General features: G+C 38.5%; 1 protein-coding gene across 3 annotated transcripts in view; it reads left to right on the plus strand.

Moving 5' to 3' along the window:
• Positions 1-21,383, plus strand: part of ERCC8 (ERCC excision repair 8, CSA ubiquitin ligase complex subunit) — a 57,840-nt gene that overhangs the window by 14,301 nt on the left and 22,156 nt on the right. For all 3 annotated transcript variants that reach the window (XM_030565910.1, XM_030565913.1, XM_030565912.1), the window contains exons 5-10: positions 760-841; positions 1,860-1,928; positions 4,729-4,795; positions 12,615-12,718; positions 15,016-15,140; positions 19,320-19,517. In XM_030565910.1, coding sequence (XP_030421770.1) covers positions 760-841; positions 1,860-1,928; positions 4,729-4,795; positions 12,615-12,718; positions 15,016-15,140; positions 19,320-19,517 — 645 coding nt within the window. The remainder of the gene's footprint in view (positions 1-759; positions 842-1,859; positions 1,929-4,728; positions 4,796-12,614; positions 12,719-15,015; positions 15,141-19,319; positions 19,518-21,383) is intronic.

Here is a 21,383-nt window from a genome sequence, read left to right on the forward strand (position 1 = left end):
TGCTTGCAGACTATTGCTGGATAGTGACAAGAGATGCTCCATTTAATGAATACAAGAGACAAGCCAAGAAGCGCCGAGTAGACACTGAATAGGACTAAACTATGTACATAATAGTTTTTTGCCTTTTGTTTCATAATAAATTTTATTTATATAACCCTTTTGCTGATTTTTAAAGTGTTACGTAAATAGGACAGGTGAAATATCATGTAAAGCAACCATAAACACGTGAAAAGACCTAGGTTTACAATTTATGATTAAAACTCTATCTACACAATATACATAGACATAAAATGTAAAAACTTAAATATCTTAGAAACAGTAGCCAATCAGTTGTTTTAATTGTCATAATTGAATTCAGTACATCAAAATACATAATATCACATTTTATCTCTGAAGCAGACGACTTCTCAAAAGTTGTAGACCAGTGTTACCACTGATTTCCATTTCCATACCCCACCTTCTTCCTTGCTACTTTTTCTTCCTCCTTTTTTCCCTCCTTTCACTGTAATCAGAGTATTTTCTTCCAGGCTTTAGTACTCTGCGACATTAGCTCCATGACCTGCCAGTGCTGGATATCTAGTTCTGATAGCATGACTTTTCATGATTAAGCACTTAGTCAGTAGAGAGTTAGCATGTGAGCAGCCCTGTAAACAGTAACTCTAACTTAAGAATTTGAATCTTCTTTAAAATTGTTAAGCATTTTTCATTATGATATTAATCAAGGGGAAAAGCTGATGGATGTTTTCTTTTAATTACCAGCCTGCAGATGTGTTTAATTTTGAGGGAACAGTTTATAGCCATCATATGTCTCCAGTTGCTACCAAGCACTGCTTAATAGCAGGTATGTATATATTTTTAAGAAGTTCATATCTATATTTGGGTTGAAGTAAGAGGCAAACGATTAAAAATTAGCATTTTTTTCTATAATGGCTTTTTACCTATGCAACAGTCTTGTCTATTTTCAAGCAAATAATATCAAAGGCTTTGTAAAACCGAGGTCATTTTTTAAATAAAATCTCTTCATTCGGGCTTATACTGTTACAAAAGGAAAGTACCCCTTTTGCATTTTTGAAATGAGCAAACCATGCACCACCGAGTGTGCATGGTTCAGCTAGTGTTTCTAAATACACACAACTCAGATTAATGCAGCTAAATCAGTATTTGGTCTTGAGATCTATTGGAGTTGAATGCGTATTGTATACTGTATGTATTTACTGTTCTCTAAAGATTTTTTTTTTTAGTAATAGACAAGGGACTATATTCTTAATTCATAAATCTAGAAAAAAGGGCAGCCTTGTTTCTCTTACAATAGTGGTTCTCAAATTGTGGGTTGGGACCTCAAAGTGGGTCCAGTCCTGTTTTAATGGGGTGCCAGGGCTGGATTAGACTTGCTGGGGCCTGGATCCAAAGCCAAAACCTGAAGACTCCTGTCCTGGGCAGCAGGGCTCAGGTTTATAGGCTTCCTGCCTGGAGCTGAAGCTTTTAGGCTTTGGCTTTGGTCATCCTACCTGGGGTGGTGGAGCTCGGGTTTTGACTTGGCAGCAGGGCTCAGGCTTCAGTCCCACCTCCTGAGGTCTGGTAGTAATTTTTGTTGTTGCAAAGAAAGTTTGAGAACTCCTGCCCAACGACCCTTAAATATATTGTTAATGTGGGAAATTTAGTAGAACTGTATGCAGAAACTTAAAATATAAATCTATTGTAGTTGCAATACATTTTTAAAAATCTATTTGGTAACTTTATCAGTTCAAATGTGTGTGAAATCTTATAAAGCTGATAGTTTCTTTATATCTTTGTAGTTAGACTCTTTTTATTCCTTGTTAAGTGTTGTTTTTTACATTGTTCTGTTTCTCTTCTTACAGTTGGTACCAAAAGCCCCAAAGTACAGCTTTGTGACTTGAAGTCTGGATCCTGTTCTCAAATTCTGCAGGGTACTTCTTAGTCTGAAACATAATTTTTAAACAATAGCTACTTTCAGTAGACCAGCCAGTGTAAAGAAACACTATAAATAATGTGTTCTCTGTAAGTAACGTGACTGATGTGTTTAGTACCAGTTGTGAAAATTACAGTGGAAAAGGTTGTTCTGTGTATTATTCTAGTGCTACTGAATTGGAGAACGCAAATACTATTTAAAGAACAGCTATCATTTTAGGGTTATGAGAATTTTCATAATAAACCCTGATTTCTGGAGTACTAGTTAGTCTTAAATCATTTTAGTGTAACTAGACGTGTGTGAAACCAGTTTGGAGGAAAATTAGTTTATACGTTTAAAATTATAAAAGCACGTTCAAAGGTATTTCCGTTTGCATAACTCAGACTTCTTCAATCAAAATATTAATTAGCAGAGCAAAAGTGTTATCTAGTTAGTGTAGTTTATTTTTAAAAACAAATTATGAATTTGAGATCAAGTTTTAAAAGACTTCTGGGGGCCTTTTAATTTATCGTTCTATAAAAAGGCAAATTCCGTATAACATCCCTTGAGAATAAGGGGCCCTATTTTAGGCTGGTGAAAATCAACACAGTTGTACCAATTTACACCATCTGAAGTTCTGACTCAGTATAGATGAATATTTGTTCAAACGTTTTAGGACCTCCAGGAATGTTATACTTGTGTTCATGAAGATTCTGAGTGTGTGTGTGTGTGTGTTTGTATGCTTTTTTACAAAACCGTAATATTTAAAAACAAAATATCCTCTAGAGATTTTCTATGGATGTACTTCCTTTAAGATTCTTTGGCTTCAGAGGCTCGGGGAGTAAGATATTACTCGACATAAGGATAGCAGTATCTGAACCTTTAACTTTATCTAATAATGTTAGGAGGCCCTAGGGCTTTATGCTCTGGAAAGCCTTGGTGATGAGTTGGTTGTGGGTAATTGAAATGAAACACTATAAAGGAAATATAAACGATGAAATGTTGAGTGTACTGATATAGATGTACAGAAGGAAGTGGTGTAAATAACTCTTGATTATGAGGCCAAAGATGTGTATATATATGATCTCACCTAGTTTTTATCAATCAGATTATTTGCTCGCTCATGCCCATTTTATTATAAGTGGCATTGTAGCAACACTGTATTTAAATTGCCTAACACTTTCTATTGTTTATAGTTTTTCTAAACATCTTCTTGAGGAGCTCAAAACCCACTATGGTTTGTTAATAAATGTATTGTATCACCACTCAATAAGCAGTGCATGATCCTCATGCTGCTAAGAGACCAAAAGAAAACAAGCACTTAACTTCAAATTTGGGATGTTGGTAAGGAGTAGGATAAATAATCTAGATATAAGATCTGCTGAATAAACATGTATTTAAAAAAAAATCTGCTGTAAAACACGGTGAAATAGCTCAATAAAAACTGGCACTAAATTGATTTTTACATTTGTGTATTTAAAACCTTATTGTTAAAAATTCTGTAACAGTAATGGAGTAGTCCTGGGAGTTGTATGTTCTATTCTTTTGCTAGCATAGCTGTAGAATGATAAAGTCGTCTGGGCTAGTAAAGTATAGAGAGATTAAATTTAGTATTCTTCATATCACTTTCAGCTGAAAGCGTTCTTACCCAAGCAAAGGGGGGGCCGGGGAGGGGTAAACTGCCAATAATCCAAAATAAGGAACACTCTTCCCATAAACTCCAAATTAATACCAGAATATTGATGGTGGTAGTTGTCATAAACAGATAGCTACGGGTTAATGTTCTTTTACCTATAAAGGGTTAACACAGGGAACCAAACACCTGACCAGAGGACCAATCAGGAAACAAGACTTTTTCAAATCTGGGTGGAGGGAAGTTTTGGGTGTGAGTCTTTTGTCTTGGGTCTGACCCTCTCGGCTCTGAGAGTGATTTTTCTATCTCCAGGCTTTCTAATCTTCTGTTTCCAAGTTGTAAGTACAAGGATAGTAAGACAATAGGTTTATATTGTTTTCTTTTGTATTTACATGTGTGTAGTTGCTGGAATGTGTTAAATTGTATTCTTTTGGAATAAGGCTGTTTATTCACTTTTTTTCTTAAGCAATTGACCCTGTATATTGTCACCTTAATACAGAGACTATATTTTATGTCCTTTTTCATTCTTTTTATATAAAGCTTTCTTTTTAAGACCTGTTGGAGTTTTTCTATAGTGGGGACTCCAAGGAATTGAGTCTGCAGCTCACCAGGGAATTGGTGGGAGGAAGAAGGCAGGGGGAAAATCTCTTTGTGTTAGATTTACTAAGCCTGACTTTGCATACCCTTTGGGTGAGGGGGAAGAGAGATTAGCTCTCTCGGTACTTGTATTTCCAGGACTTGAAACAGGGAGGGTAGAATCCCTTTGTTTAGATTCACGGAGCTTGCTTCTGTATATCTCTCCAGGAACCCAGGGAGGGAACACCTGGAGGGGAGGAGGGGGAAGGGAAATGGTTTATTCCTCTTTGTTGTGAGACTCAAGGAATCTGAGTCTGGGGGTCTCCCCCAGGGAAGGTTTTGGGGAGACCACAGTGAGCTAGGCACTGTATAATTCCTAGCTGGTGGCAGCAATTACCAGGTCTAAGCTGGTAACTAAGCTTGGAGGTTTTCATGCTAACACCCATATTTTGGACGCTAAGGTCCAGATCTGGGAAGAAATGTTATGACAGTTGTAAATTGATAGATTAGTCCAATTGCATTTCTCTTAAATATATGCTACATTTACTTATATCAGAAAAGTTGTTTATCAATAAGTTACCTGAAATTTCTCATGGTACCATATTTTTAGGTCACAGACAGGAAGTGCTGGCAGTGGCCTGGTCCCCGCGTTATGAGTATGTCTTGGCAACTGCAAGGTAAAAGCTATTTCTGTAATGTAAATAAGCAGTAGAATGTCTTTTATGGAAAGCATTGTAAACTGACTTATTTAGAAAAAATATTTTGATACATAACATCTGTGAAGTTTAATATGCATATGAGGTAAAGGTCTGCATTAGTATTTATACTACCGTGATACTGTAGATCCTAGATGGAAAAAATTGCATTGAAGAGCTAGCCAAATGGTGCACACAGGGTTGGTCTACACCAGAGGTGCGCAAACTATAGTGGGACCCATCCTGCCCGGCCCCTGAACTCCCGGCCGGGGAGCCTAGTCCCGAGTCCCTCCCCTGCAGCCACACCACTGCTTGGGCTGCGCTCTGGCCCACTGCTCCCACTGGGCAGTGTGGGGAGCACAGCTGGCTCTGGCCAGATGTCGCGGCTGCGAGCTCTTGCTGCTGGTAAGGGGGTGGGGAGTGGCGGATTCAGGGGGAAAGTCAGGGAGGAGGGGACGGTTGGATGGGGCAGAGGTTCTGGGGAGGCAGTCAGGGGATGGGGAACAGGAAGAGTTGGGAGTGGTCATCCCAGGGGGCCTGTCGGGGGCAAGGATGTGGATAGGGGTTAGGAGGGCAGTCAGGGAAAGGGAGCAGGGAGGTTGGATGAGGGTGGGGGTCCCGGGAGGGGTGGTCAGGGGACAAGGAGCAGGGGGGTTGGATGGGTTGGGGGTTTTGAGGGGGGAAGTCAGAGGGCAGGAAGTGGGAGGGGGCGGATAGGGGGTGGGGGCCAGGCTGTTTGCAGAGGCACAGCCTTCCTTACCTGGCCCTCCATACTGTTGCACAACCCCGATGTGACCCTTGGGCCAAAAAGTTTGCCCACCCCGGTCTACATTTAAGTTATGTCAGCATAGCTGTGTTGGCCGGAGTGTGAAAAATAAACACCCTTGAATGACATAGCTCTGCCAAGAAAATCCCCAGTGTAGACGCAGCTACATCAGTGAAGCTAATGAAATTTGGAGAAGTGGTCTTAAATCAGCAGAAAAACACCTCCTTTCAGTGTAGGCTGCTTCTATGCTAGAGGGCTGTTCTTAAGCTATAGCTACACTATGGCTAGGTTATGGGTTGAGTTTGTGTATGGGTAGCACATATAAGAGACGGGTTTGGTGGATGATACAGATGATAAGGTCATGGCACATGGATATAAGAGATGCAAGTGTCTTTTCATCTCTTTGTTGTCCCAGCCAATTATCTATGCAGATGGTAAAGTCCAGAAAGAAGTCTAGACCTACAGGCATCTCAGACCAGTTCATCTTTATTTCTTCCTGCAACCCCCGCCAGAATTGTTATTAATGTGTCTCCTGTCAGCAGGCTGATAACTAAGGCTACCTTGGCCTGGTTAGAGACATAGATTTGGGGATGTATCTGAAACAGAAGCTGGATTGGCTCATGAAACTTAAGAACTGCTGTCAATTCCTCTCTAACTGTTCAGGCAAATGTCCCTGTTCAGGACAAGGCCCTGCAGATAGGGTTGACAGAGTGGTATTATCAGTGCTGAGCTGCCTAACTTGCTACTGTGGTCTGTGTAACTTGCTACTGCAGCCACTGGTTATCTCTTGTCACTATGCAGCATGGGACTGCCATGCTTGATTATCTACCTGGATTATCCATTTGAGCAAGTCTGATGCTTCTGGTGGCTATGATAGTGGTGTCACGTCCATCCTTCTTGCACTGGGCTTGGTCCCACAGGGTCGTGGGTAGCCAGACTAATAGTTGGAGCCAGAATCCACAGCCACAACACAGGAGTCAAATGTCAGCTAGGTCAGGATACTGAGAGGTCAGAAGCAGGAGCCAAACTGTAGGTCAGGAATGATAAGTCAAATGCCAGGAGTCAAGCTGCGTCGGGAAGCCAGTATGTCAAGCCAGGGAGAAAGAAGCACAAGGCAGTCAGTGCAGCAACATTTCTCTGTAACAAATGTATTATTTTCATATCTCCAATATCATTTTACATCAGTAAATAATGACGCAAAATTTTAGAAGATTTTTAATAGTAGATCTACTCTTTTGCAGAAATCTAATTCACTGGCTCTTTCAGTGTAAAAAATCATTTTTAATTTGTGATAGCTCATTATGAGGCTTAAGAGAGGCTTTGAGGTCTTCTAATTTTTTTTGAGAATGAACTGACTGTTGCTACCTCATTCTTGTCTTACATTTCTACATCCTATAACTCTTCTGTAATCCACAGTTTGAATTGCTATGCATTTTTAGACAATGGGTAAAATTTTCAAAATGTCTTGTTATTTAGGCAATGCTGAAAATTCCTGCAAAGTTTATATGACTCTCAAAGTAAAAGTTATCTCAATACTTAACAATTATATTTAGAGTGCCTTCCATAACAGAAATGGGGAAAACACTAAGGAGAGTGTGTTGCAGAATGTGACACATTACTCTAAAGAACATGAATATTCCTGTTGCTGTAATTTGAAATCCTCCTTTGTGTTTGAGTACATTTTTGCAGTTTAGATATTTTGGTGAGAGGTGAAACATTGTCATCTAAAGATGAGAAATGTTTTTGGCATCAAACTTATTTGCAATCATAAGTTTTAGTCAGGAAAAGGTTTGTCATCCAAAGCTTTAGATGACAAAATGTTAATAGAATTTTAGTCCAGTAACACTTCACATGACCCAGCATTTCATCTCTAAAACTGCAGATGTGACTAACAGGTTTAATATGAGATTTGTTTGTCATCTAGAGGTCATAAGTTTTGCAGTCAGCAGTTTTAGATGCCAGTCACTTTTTTTGTCAGCAAACTCATTTTCACTGGGATCTCTGATATACAGCTATCACTTAACTCAGAGAAATGTGATATGTACAAAACTCTAAATATTGATTATAAAAACCATAACAATCACAACAATGATCCATAATTAATAATGTTATTCTTTTTACCACAAAAGTGTTCACATTTAAGTGGCTGAAAAATTGAGGTAATTTTGGTTGTTAAAACCATAGATTGAGTCTTTGCCATATAATAATAATTCTAATCTTATTCTGAAATATTCTACACACTTTCATTAATTCAGAGAAATTCCAGTCAAGGTGTCCAAAATTTTGAGGGAAAGGTTCTGAATATGCCTCTTAATGGAATGTTTGCAGCAAATTTATTTGTGGCATTGGAATCAGCTGAAGTCCAAAAAAAGAGGATCATGCTCCGTTTTCTCTTATTATCTTCTGCTCTCCATCTGCTCTTCTGATTCATCTGTACATAAATGTTTCCCCAAGATTCAGCCAGTTGTGCATTTACAACTACTTTAAATTCATCAAAATAAAAAACAGCAAACTAAAGTAACAACAAAATAAATCAATTTAGCATAGTGAGAGGTTCTTTCTTACAAGCTGCATCCAGCACACTTATTCTTAGTATTATTCTGAACCAATGCTAGCTACAGTTGCTTCCAAATAACAAGTCTCTTTGAACTCTGCATTCAAGAATCTAAGGTACAATAGTCAGTCACCAGCATTCTTAAAGCACCATAAACCACAATAATAGATACTAGAAGTGCAAACAAAGCATAAAGGAATAAGAGAGACACAAATGATCGTCTTCTAGTAACAGCAGTTCAGAGTCAGCGTCAGAAGAAAAAGGGAAACCATGATGATCTGAACTTATAGAAAGAAATCTAGAACTGAATATGTTCTCCATATTTGAGAGACTACTTACAAAACTTCATGTAAATATCATCAAATCCTCACAAGAGAAGAGTATTGTAAATATATAGAATGTGGTAAAAGTTTCACTCAGAAGTAGTATTTTGAAATACACCAGCTAGTCCACAAGAGGAAGGGAATATATTATGTGGTTTGTGTATCAAATGTTCTCATATTGCTCTGTTAGGTGATGATGATTGATGATGCACTGACAGCAAACTGGAGGAGCTATTATCTTCTTAATAACAGTTGGCTTGTAGATTTGGACAATATAATCTGATTTACTGAGAAAAGAAATATTAGCCAGAAAAGAAATATTAGCCAGCAGTATATGAAATTATTACTAGCTTTGAGCTTGCTGTGTGACTGACCAGGATTCCCTGATGCTGTCTCAAAATAGTCTGATAGATGCTTGGAGTGGAATGTCTGTCCATACATAGGTAACCCAGGCCTGCTGGGTGTGGAGCTCCGTCCCCCCACTAGTGGCACCTAGACCACTTAGAGATTAATGAGTCTACTACAGGCTGAGCCTTTAGCTCATGCTTTAGAGGCTCATACGCTAAGCTTCAGAGGTCCCAGGTTCAATCCTGCCCGCTGTGTTACACACCCAGAAGTAGCTAGAAGAAGGCACAGAGATAAGAGGGAGAAGAAAACAAATGGTAGCATTAGATGTTCACAATTGACAAAGGAAATGAGAAGATGTGGGGCTTTAGAAATCAGACCAAATATATGACTTATGTATGTTCCTTGATGGCTGACCTGCTAAGGGTGACTTTCTCCCAGGATATAGTTACAAAGGACAGAGAGAACCTTCATCTTTCTTCAAGAATACAGTAACTCCTCACTTAAAGTCATCCTGGTGAACGTTGTTTCGTTGTTAATGTTGCTGATCAATTAGGGAACATGCTCGTTTCAAGTTGTGTAGTGCTCCCTTCTAACATCGTTTGGTAGCTACCTGCTTTGTCTACTGCTTGCAGGAAGAGCAGCCCATTGCAGCTAGCTGGTGGGGGCTTGGAACCAGGGTGGACCGGCAGCCCCCTATCAGCTCCCTGCTCACCTAAGTTCCCTGTGCAGCAGCTGCCTGGAGTTCAGCTGTGTCCCTCTCTGCTTTGCCTTGGAGCTGCTCCACGAGACTCCTGCTTGCTGTGCGGGGGGGGCCAATGTCTGGGTGTCTTCTGCATCTCACTTACCCCATCTTCCATAGAGCAGGGGGAACAACCCAGGGCTGCAGTCTCAACAAGTTGATCAAATTAACAAGGCAGTATACTTAAGGGAAATGCGCATATCTCCCTCCATTCCTGCTGCCTTGCAGAGGGAGAGAGTTAACCCTTGAGGGCTCAGCCAATTGCTAGTTCATCATTTAGCAGTAAGGGGAATATCTCACCCTCTGACTCCTCCACCTCAGCCAAGCTTCACAATCATCATCACTGTGTACTAGTATTAAATAGTTTGTTTAAAACTTATACTGTGTGTGTGTGTGTCTTTTTTTGTCTGGTGAAAAAAAAATTCCCTGAAACCTAACCTAACCTCATTTATATTAATTCTTATGGAATTGGATTCGCTTAACATCATTTCGCTTGAAGTCGCATTTTTCAGGAACATAACTACAACGTTAAGTGAGGAGTTACTGTACTGCTTTGTAAGAACTTGATGAACTGTCTAGCTGCAGTAGAAAAACGGGGACTGATTATAGGTTCAAAAGTGGGGAAGCTTTTCAGAGAAGAGAAAAAAAATGCATATGATCCATCAGATTTCAGCTGGTAAAGCTGTCACATTCTGAACGTTAATAAAACTTTGAGAGAGTTCATATGGTGTTTCCAAATTTAGTTATGAACTGAGTTCCATCTCAGGTCTCTTTCGTGGGTTCCTTTTTCCTTTTTAAGATAATTTTACCTCTTGTTGAAGGCATCTCATTCCTGGAGTTCAAAGTGTTTAAGCAATCCATTTCCTGCTGACTTCCTTACTACTTCTAAATATCAGTGTAGCAGCTGTGAGTAGAAATGCCTTTTAGCACTTTCAGCTGACCACCTGACTATGTCCAGTCACATCTGAATAGACCTTGTAACACTGATTCACAAATCTGTCTCCTCTGGAGTAGACAGCTGTTACTCTATTTCAGACAACCCAAGGAACCATCAAGAAACTCGGGTGGCTGAAGCCCATATTTTATGCAAAGCTGACCAGCATTAAACTATCACACAACTGGTTCTTACTATGCTTGCTGCTAATCATATTTAAGATTCTTGTTCTCTTAATCTTTCAATGAGCTAAAACGTAATTACAGTATTTTGGCAACTGCCTGTGTCACAAGTCATTTGAATGGCTGCTGTGCTCAGTGAGGGACACACAGAGCTCAGGTTTCAATGTGGATTTGTGACTGCATCCTTGGTGAAGGACATATGGTTATGGAACATGCTTCCCACAGGATATTGAGCGAACCATGAATCTCACCCCCTACAAACCATGCAGCAAGCTATGCCTGTTTAAACAAGCATTTCCTCAACACTCATGTTGCGAGACACCCAGCACAGAGGGAGCCAGTCACCAGCACTTGGTTTCTGTAAACAACCGGTTTAAAGAAGAGGGAAAGGCAGCTCTTTTTTTTTTTTAAACCTCTATTAGTGGTGCTTGATGTATCTCAAATCTTGTAGGCTGTTCAGCAACTACAATGAATACATTTAAATACATATATTTTCAGGTAGAGAGTCTCCTAAGATGAATGCAAAGGTTTGAGTTCCCAGGGAAGTTACTCAGATTTACTAACATTCAGCTAGTACTGACCCCAGAAGTGAATAACACACTTAACCAGATTCTCTGATCTTGACATAAAGCATTCAGAGATCCCTCTGCTGGGAAGAGAATTTTCTGTAGCTGGTTACCTGTAGCTCCTGTTGTTGTTGTTTGTTGTTTTTTTCACTATAATTCAGTATACCTGGAATCTGTGAAGCTACAGGTGTTTACACTTTGTTAGCTGCCTAATTTTAGCTGAAATAAAAAATTTGGAAAAAACAAATTTTGGCTAATTTGGAAGTATACTGTTACAGTATAACTGTGCATTGTCACGTTGTGAACCTAAGGAAAATAGCCACTGTTGTGTCTTTTGCTTAATATTTCCATTTTAAAAAACATGTTTTCCCTACTGGCTACATTGAGATTGTGAATAAGCTACTCTTGACTGTGTCCCTCTCTGCTCACTTTTTGTGACTGGACCCTTTTTAAAATTATAGGAATCCGGAGAGAGACACATTCTTGTAAACGTCTGACCTATCTTAAAGAATAGGGAAGATATAGATAGGCTTTAAGAGCTGCAGAGAAAATTGATGCCCCCAATATTTTGTATCTTATTCACTCAGGAATGCAGAACATTTTCTTATTGTAAAATTTTGTTGTTAGCCTTCTTTTTCTTGGGGGTGTGTCTGTGTGTATGCATGTATGTATGTGAAATCAAGTAGACTTTGTGTCACCATAAATATGCAGTATATAAAGTGGATACAATTTGGGGTCTCTCCTCCAGAACAAGTGTATGTTTTAATATTCTCCACTGAAGGTAAAATATGCTGCTGCCTTTATTAATCCAGATCTATTTTTACCCAGAAAACATTGTTGGAAATACTTGGTACCACTAATTCATAAGCAAAATGAAAAGCTGTTACTTTCAGTTGGTGCACTACTGCCTTTTCAGCATACATTCAGTGTGCAACATTAGCAGAAGAAAACTGAGGATCAAAAACAGCAAAGCAAATAATCTGTTTCTTGTTTGCAGAATAGGGACAAAATAAAAATAACAGCATAAAAGCAGGAAAAGATTAAATTACATGGGCATATTGTTTCTCCAAGGACTAGGTAGACTTGTATCTTGTTCCTTAGCATTTTTGCCACCACATTCTATTTGTTGTTGTACTTGTACAATATTATTAACAAGTACAATAATATTGTACTAGTTATTCAGACATTGTGTTGATGAGCAAGAAGCTCAAAGTCTGCCTTGATGTCCACTCTGCATTCTCATTAGCTTGACTGTGATAGCACAAGATGTAAGTCAGGTCAGAATCCAGCCCAAAATGGGAACATCTGCTGGACCCATAACAGCAAGAGATGGGGATGTTTGGAGGCAGTTTCTCTAATTAATAAATTCATATAATTTATTTTTCTTAGTGCTGACAGTAGAGTAAAACTCTGGGATGTAAGGAGAGCATCTGGATGTCTGATTACTCTTGATCAGTACAATGGAGAGAAGTCAAAAGCATCCTCTGAAGCAGGTAATAAAGAATATATTTATAAAGGATATATGATAGTGGTGATATGCTACATCGTTACCTAGAAGCATTTGTGAATTTCATACCATCACATTTTTTAATGCAAGAAATGACCATTGTGATCATATAGTACGATCTCTTGCATAATACAGGCCATAGAATTTCACCTGTTAACTCCTGCATTAAACCCAGTAACTTGGGGCTGAAATAGAACATATCTTTTTAAAAGGCATACTGGATGAAATCTTAGCTCTGTTTGAAGTTAATGGAAATTTAAAATTTTCAAATAATGGAGAATTGACCACATCCCTTGATAAGCTGTTCCAGTGGTTAATTACCCTTACTGTTAAACAATGTGTGCATATTTCCAGTTTGTTTGTCTAGCTTCAAGTTCCAGCCACTGCATCTTGTTATGCTTTGGTCTTTTCGATTAAAGAGCTCTCTATTAGTAGATATCTTCATCTATACTAAGTAAGACTTATATGTATTCATTAGTTATAAAATTCAAAAAAAAATTAACTTTGCTTAATGATAAATTATGTGTTACTCGAATACTACCAAAGGTGGCCTGGTCCTGGAATATACTAAATATGCCTTGGTTAAAACATTAACATTATTAACATTTTATACAACTGCGGCTAAACACAATTTCTGCACTTGGGAAGCAAACTAAATTAAAGGAGCAGCACTGTACTTTAAATTGTAGTTAAGAAATTAGTTTGGATTAACTCTGGATCAAAGTTCCGTACACTGGGCCAACAAAACCAAATATTAGATCTCATAAAGCAGCTTCTGAAATGAAAAAGGATGTTTTATTTAAACACAGACAAAGTAAAAGACTGAGTCTGTAATCCTAATCCTGAAAAGATTAACTCATGCCTAAATTTAAACACTGTGAGCAGTCCCATAAATTGGACTAATTACAGTGTGTAAAGTTAAGCATGTAGGATCAGAGTTTTATTCAGGAAAATACTGATGGTGGATTTATACATAAAACAACATTTGAGTTTGTTTTGTAGGCTGTGGTTTAACGTGTCATGTTCTCTGTTGCATATATAGAATATTAATGTTTGGTTTTGAGAATTAAAAATGTCATTGACACTCAAGTTATTGAAATGACCACATACTGGGAGAACTAAATTTCTTTTTAATTTAGCTTACAACTTTTGGGTGCCAACAAATGGACCTCTGTGTATGTTGTCTTAAAATGGATTAATGAATGTACAAAAATCGATAACTCAGGTGCTTGAGAAATGCCAAAGATGGGGGGGAAAAAATCTGTTCTCTTGGATGACTGTTGTATGTTAGAAATGTAAACACACAGTTAATTCCTCTACTTCCCACTTGATTGATTTTTTTTTTTCTTCTCTGGAAGGACAAATTTTGAAGTGTCTATATAGTTTAATGAGAACTGTTAGGTTTGTGGTGTTTTTAAAATAGAAACTGAGGAAGAAATTATGAACAGTGGAAGGAAAAAATCAAGAGAATTTGAAATACTAGGTCAGAACTCTAAAATAAACTTAGTTCATTAATTTCTTCCAAAAAATTTGCAGAGCAAGTAAAACAGTTTTAACAAAGTAAAGTGGAAGCTCCAAATTACAGACTTGGGGGTGGGGAGAAGAAGACTAAGTATGTGCAAAAGACTTCTTCACATATATAAAAAATGTAGATGTAAACAATATTTGTGACGGGGTGCTACAGAACAGATCATTGGACAAATAGGCTTTTACATCATGTTCCCAAAAAGCTTATATTTTATGCTGTAAAAGAGAAATATATTTTTGTTATAGATGGAGCAAAAGCTATCTACAGAAACACTTGTAAACCTTTAAAATGGTGTCAGATCCTGCATTCTTTCTGCACCCAAAACAACCATTAAAGTAGTCAGTGTTTTGCCAAAAGTTCAGGATTGGGTCCTTTCTGGAAGTCGTCGTTAGCGCTTTACAGTAACATCAACAGTAGAGCAATGTCATCTGAGCATTGTGATATCTGTAGAAAGTGAAAAGGGCATTGAAACTTCTGTATGTTTACTCTCATTTTGAATGAAATATGTTCAAATGCACATAATACATGTACCATATAGAACCTAACATATAAGGAACTTCATCACTTGGTATCAAAAGCCAAAGGTTTTACAATATATATTTCATAAGAAACTTTGTTGCTTTCAAATAAACATTTATGTATTCTCGAGTGAAAGTTGTTTGAATATTTGAATAGTGCATTCAGTTCTGCAGGTGTACAAAATAAAATAATAAATCTTCCCTAAAAAACTGAACAGGCTTATATTTTTCTGACAGCAAACACTGCTCACAATGGAAGAGTTAATGGCTTATGCTTTACAAGTGATGGGCTTCATCTTCTGACTATTGGCACAGATGACCGTATGAGACTCTGGAATAGTTCCAGTGGGGAAAACACACTGGTAAGGTTTTTAAAGGACCTTCCGTTGCATTTCTTGGTTACTTTTAAGAGGGTAATAGACCAGTGGTCCAGTTATGATACATAGTTTTAGCTTTGGAAGTAAATTCATGCTGGACACTGCTGCGTAATCTCAGTTGATCTCTATATTTTTAATCAAAATAATTTATTTTCTATCATTTTGTCCAGTGAAAATTAGTAACTAAGGGTCTGCATGGCCCACCAGTTTGAAGATGAGACTATAAAACCGTTCATTTGTGACAGTAGCTCAAATCCAGATCAGGGTGGCAGTAACCAGAAAGAAAGATCTGTTGGCAGTTTGTCTGAAATAAATTTGGTTCTCAGTCTACTTTTCATTGGGTGAGTGTTCACACCACAGACTGAGTAAGTATGGAGACTGAATTAATCTCTTGTCAGTAGGTTTAGCTGTTTCCAAATAAGTTTGACATACACTGGGAGAAGTAGGCTGCAGCTAGCCCTCTTTATGCAGCCTGGTGGGCCCTTATTGTTTTCTGCATGCTCCCTCCTAATCGTTTTAGCCACTGGGAGGGCCACTTCTCATTGGTTCCACCCATAGCGGATCCTGAATGGCCTTTTTAGGTAATTCCTGAAGGCCATCTCCCCACCCTCCACCCCAAAAGGACACCTTCGTGTAGATTGTACCAAGGAAGTGGGTCGTCCAGTAGGGGACAACTAATGCCTGATATCACAGATCACAACCACCTTTCAGTATGGATACAGATTATATCCTTTCAGCTCTCTATTCTCCCTGCCCCCAGTGCTCTTGTGCCTGCTTTAAACTGCTTCTGCAGCTTCTCCCTAGAGAGGATTAGATATACAGTCCCAGTGAAAATACAACCCTAGTAATATAAAATTAAAGTTTCGGAACACTCTAAAAACATTTGATTAAGAATTTAGATAAGTATAAATGGCAATCCCTACCCAAAAGTACAGACTGAGGCCCAAATCCTGCTCCCATTCGAGTAAATGACAAAAAACTCCTGTCAGTGGGAACAAGATAAGCCTGAAAGTGAGCGTTAAAAACTGGCAGCATCCTCCTGTTAGAAGGGGTTGATCTTGCTGGGAAGAGATTAATGGGTTCCTTCTGAGGCAAAATGGCTCAGTACCCCACCTAGATATTCTAAGGGTATGTCTTCACTGCAGCATTAATTCAGCACCAGCATTAATTGATCGGCAACAGGTTCTGAACATCTGGTTTAGCCTGGCCTGAGTTTGGGCAGCCACTCTGCAAAGTCTATCTGAGTTACCAGTACTACCCTTGGTTGCTGAGACTTCTGGGGGAATATCCCATGCTTCTTTGTGCTACCATAAGATGACCTGCTTATGATTCTTTCCCAGTGGGTTGTGGGAAAACTTGTCTGTGTTTCAGGGCACATTGTGGGGAATTGCGGGATACGTGATTTAGGCTGCATCCTCATTGTAAAATGAGTAGGTTACCAGCCCAAATGAAAGCCTCACTCAGGTTTTAGCCTACAGCCCCATATAAGCAATCTGGCCCAGACTGAAAGCACCACTAAACTTGGTTGAGAAGCTTTTGCCCATGGATGGAAAGGGGGTGAGGGGCAACACCTGAGTAAGAGCCCAAGGGTTAACTCTGCTGTGAAGACACCCCCAAAGGGAGGTGGCAGTGTTTCTCCAGAGAATGTATATAAAAGGTGGGCTGAGGAGCCCTGGTAGTAGCGATGACTAAGGAGAAGGCTTAGAGCTGAAACTGGTCTTTGATAATACTGTCAGAATTCCAGAAAGAGGGTGATTTTTGTCTTTTCACAGCTTGTAGGCTTTGTTATGGAGCAGGTTGAGAGAGGCATTTTCTCACATTGTACCACAAGAGTTATTCTGGATTCTGAGTAAATATTGGTATCCCTTTTGAGTTGGCAAGGAGAGTTTGGCCTATAAAACTAGGTTATCTTCTTATTGGGAAAAAAATGAGTGAATGCAAAAAGAGAATATCTAAGTATTTGCGCTCTTGAATAGGGATTTTGATTACAAAAGCAGACGCAAAGTTTACCACTTCTACCATTCTTTGTGTGGATCCCACTTGCAGTGTGCATGCACCTCGTGCACAAGATCAGAATTTTTGACCAGCGATGTCTGGTGGGGCTGCATCTGTGCCCTGCGTGATTTCATGCTCTCTGATTCGAGGGAATATATGGCAGCCAATATATGGTGGGGGCTGGTAGCCAGCCCACGGCCAGGTGTTGCTCCATTCCGAGCCCCACCTGCTGCCAGGGGCGGGGGTGGGGCCAGGAATGGAACCACACTGAGGTTGGGGATGGGGCCAGGAGCCAGGGACATGGCTGCAGTCGGGGCCGGAGCAGAGCTGGGGGCGGAGAGGGGCTGGGTGTCACTCCCTCCTCAACCCCTGTGGTGGGTTGCCCACCCCCCTTCCCCAAATGTTCCATCTCACCTATGCCTTAAGGTTAAAGTTCTCAAGTCCTCTCCCTCTTAGCTTACGCAAATGCAGCCAGTCGAACTCCATTGACTACAGAGGAGCACTTTTCAGTGTCCCTCTGGTCCCAGCCACAAACTACCCTCCAAAGGCCCAGCAACACCTTTAATCTGAGCCTACTGGGCTCTGATTGGCTGCTTCCATGCACACAGTGACTTAATTTATCTAGCTCCCCCTCCCTCTCAACTTCTGCATTATGGAGCGATAGTAGCTACTTTATTATAGTTAAAAATATGACTCTGTTTTCATTATTCAAGTTGGATTTCAACCTTCCTCTCATTTCCATGTGTGAAAATATTTTTTTAACCTGAAATTTCTCATATGTGAATTCTGGCGAGAAAAGAAATGTTGGGGAAAATGAAGTTAGAGAAGTTATTTTGAGAGAGGAGTTATTTTGTGCATGTGTTTTGATTTTTGTTTTTGTATTTTTGAGTTATGGGACTATGGGAGGGGGAGTGATTATTTTCACATTTGGAAAAAAAAATCTTCTTTATATTGTCATCTGTAGAATAGCTTGGTTAGAGTTTCCAGAATTGTATGATTTTTCATTAATGTTATTTAAAGTTCGGTGAAAATTTTTTGATTTAACTGTGAAAATATGAATCTCTGAGAGCTCTGTCATATATTTGATGTCCTTAGAAACTTCTTCATAGGTCTTGCAGAATATATAATCTTCCATGGAATAGTCTGAATCTACTAACTTCATAAGCCACATGGTTCTGGTTCAACAATTTAAGAAGTGTCTACAGACACGCTTGGTGGAGCTTTTAATTTCTGGAAGGTAAATAGTTCTGGTTGAAGGAACGTGCCAGCAATTACTTGTAAATTCCATGGGGCAAGTAACTGGTTTTGCATCAGAAGACCTGCACAGAAAGAACTCTTTGTTCAGCAGTGATTTTACAGAGAACTGATTATACAATTGGCAGTAACACCAAAGAGCCTGTATGCATTAATTTAAAATTCTAGCATTTGGTTTTAAATCGCTAACAAATTATAATGTCAGAGAAATCCATTTACTTGACTTACTTTTGAAATATTTGACACATTGCCATTATGAGGGTTAATCAAAAATTTAAACTACTATAAGAAATTCCCAAACAAAAAATAATTGAGATAGTTATGGATAAAAAGACATATACTTGAACTTAAAATGGCCTTACTGAGATGTTGGCCTTTGGAAGAAATTAAATGTTTGAAAGCCAGATTTAAAGTTCCACAAACAGTCTTAATACTGGCCATTATACCATCCCATGAATGCTCTTACTAGTAACCATCTTCCACTTACCCGCCAGAAAATGCCAACAGCATATCTAATCTACCCTTTTGTACTTTGTTGTGATCTTGGGCTGCCTCCTGCCCAACACACATCACCTATCAATCCCAGTTGAAACCCACTCCCTCACTCACCTATTCAGAATGAGAAGAAAGTAGATCTCTTATACTTCAAATAGAGTATAGAAACTACATTGTCCCATATCTTCCACTCAGCATAATGAATAGGATAAATTGTACTGTTTTCATTAACTTTGGAACCAAAAATAAGGTTCGTACATTTGGGAACCTCAGAGTTGCATTAAATTCCAAAGTAGCAGGGTGCTTGCATAACCATTGCTTTATTGAGATTTTTTTTAACTCATAATTTTAAATTTGTTTTAATAATTTAAACCACAAGAATTAGCTTTGTATAATGTATGTATAATTTGCGTCCTACAGGTGAACTATGGGAAAGTCTGTAATGAAAGCAGAAAAGGACTTAAATTCACCACCTCTACTGGCTGTGATCCAGAATTTGCATTTGTACCATATGATAGCACCATTGCTGTTTATACAATCTACTCAGGAGAACTGATAACTATGCTTAGGGGACATTATAATACTGTTGATTGCTGTGTATTTCAGACTAATTTTCAGGTAAGTGAAGTATTTAAGAGAATTTAGAATGTTCATAAAATAATGAGTTCATAGATTTTAAAGCCAGAAAGGGATAATCACATCATCTAGTCTGATCTATATAACATAAGCCATAGTATTTCATCCAGATGCCCAAGTTACTTGACTGAATATAGGAGTATGTTAGCTATCTTCTCAACTTGATTTAGAAACATCAAGAGAGGGAGAATCTACCTCTCTCCTTAGTAGTTTGTTCCAGTGGCTATCTAGTTAATCACTCTCCCTGTCCAAAAACCACCTTTTTATTATTTTTGCAATTTTTAATTTGTCTGGCTGTAACTTCCAATCCTTGGTACATGTTCTGCCTTTCTCTGATTAGATTAAAGAGTACCTTTTAGTACCTTTTATTTTCTCCTTGTGCAGCTATTTTTACAACATAATTAATTTACCTCTTGATATTTTTGTTGATTAGCTAAACAGATTGCTCCTTAAGTCTCTCATTTAAAGATATTTTCTACAGCCCTCAAATCATTTTTTTGGCTCTTCTCTGCACTTTCCAAATTATAACATCCTTTTTAAATGGGAACAGCAGTACTGGATGCAGTATTCCAGAATCCATCTCACTAATGCTGCATACAGAGGTAAAATTAACTCCCTACTTTACTTTATATAAAAAAGGATCACATTAGCCATCTGCCACAGCATCACACAGGAAGCTCATGTTCAGTTGTTTATCCAGTATGATTTCTAAATCCTTTTCAGAGTCCCTGTTTTCCAGAATATAGCCTCCCATTCTTTGCCTCCTTCAATATTGGTACAACTTGAGTACTCTTCCTTTATTGAAAATTAACATCAGCAGGCCAGGAGATCTCATCCACCATTTATTTTGGAAGTCATAGATGGAAGTTATCTGGGCCTGTGGATTTAAAAATATGTATCTGTGGTAACAGATTGTTTAACATCCTCCTGAGTTAATATACTGGAAAATTAGTTCATCCTTATGTAATATGAGTACATCATTCTACTTCTTCCCAAATACAGAACAGAAATATTATTTGAAGACTTCAGCCTGTTCTGCATCATTATAAACAATTCTACCATCTCTATCTAGCAATGGGCCTGTACTATTATTAGGGTTTAATTTGTTCCTAATATACTTAAAATAAAAATTGCTTGTTGTCCTTAGACCTGCCAGGTATGATTTGTCTGAGAGATCTTTAGCTTCTGTCATCTCTGTTCTACACCTCCATAACCTTGAATTTTACATTGCTTGCTGTTTATTTCCCCTTTTTGTTTATATATAATTTTTAATTGTTACCTTCACTTCCTCTCTTAACCAGGATGGGCTTTTAATCGTTAAACTTAATTAGCCCTTTGGAATCTCCACGTATATATACTACTGGTTGGAATTTGTCCTCTCTTTGCCCATGAATGTCATGATCATTGGTCCCTAGAAAACTGGACGAAAAATTGGTGGCTATCTATTCATCTTTATCCATCATAAAGAGATCTAAAATAGTTACCTGACATTGCTTACAATATTTTCTTTGAGTTGTTGCTGTTATATATACTACCTTCAAAGAATGGTGTCCTGCTTAATTCATATTTATATATCACTTTGAGATACCGGGAGTAAAGATGCTGCAAGTACAATATTATTATTATTATTGGCTCAAATTCTGCTTAAGCAAATATCCCATTGACGTTGATGAGATGAAGTATTGAGGACTGCAGGATTTGGCCCATTATTATAACTCGGGGGTTTGGATGATTTCGGAGGCTATGCAGAGGAAAGCCTGGTTGTGAAATCTGCTATGGGAGTTTAATATTTTGCATTTAGTGTCTGGGGGTATATCTACACTACAGGATTATTCCGATTTTACATAA

This window comes from Gopherus evgoodei, chromosome 6 (genome assembly GCF_007399415.2).
Source record: "Gopherus evgoodei ecotype Sinaloan lineage chromosome 6, rGopEvg1_v1.p, whole genome shotgun sequence".
Classification (NCBI taxonomy): Eukaryota; Metazoa; Chordata; order Testudines; family Testudinidae; genus Gopherus; species Gopherus evgoodei.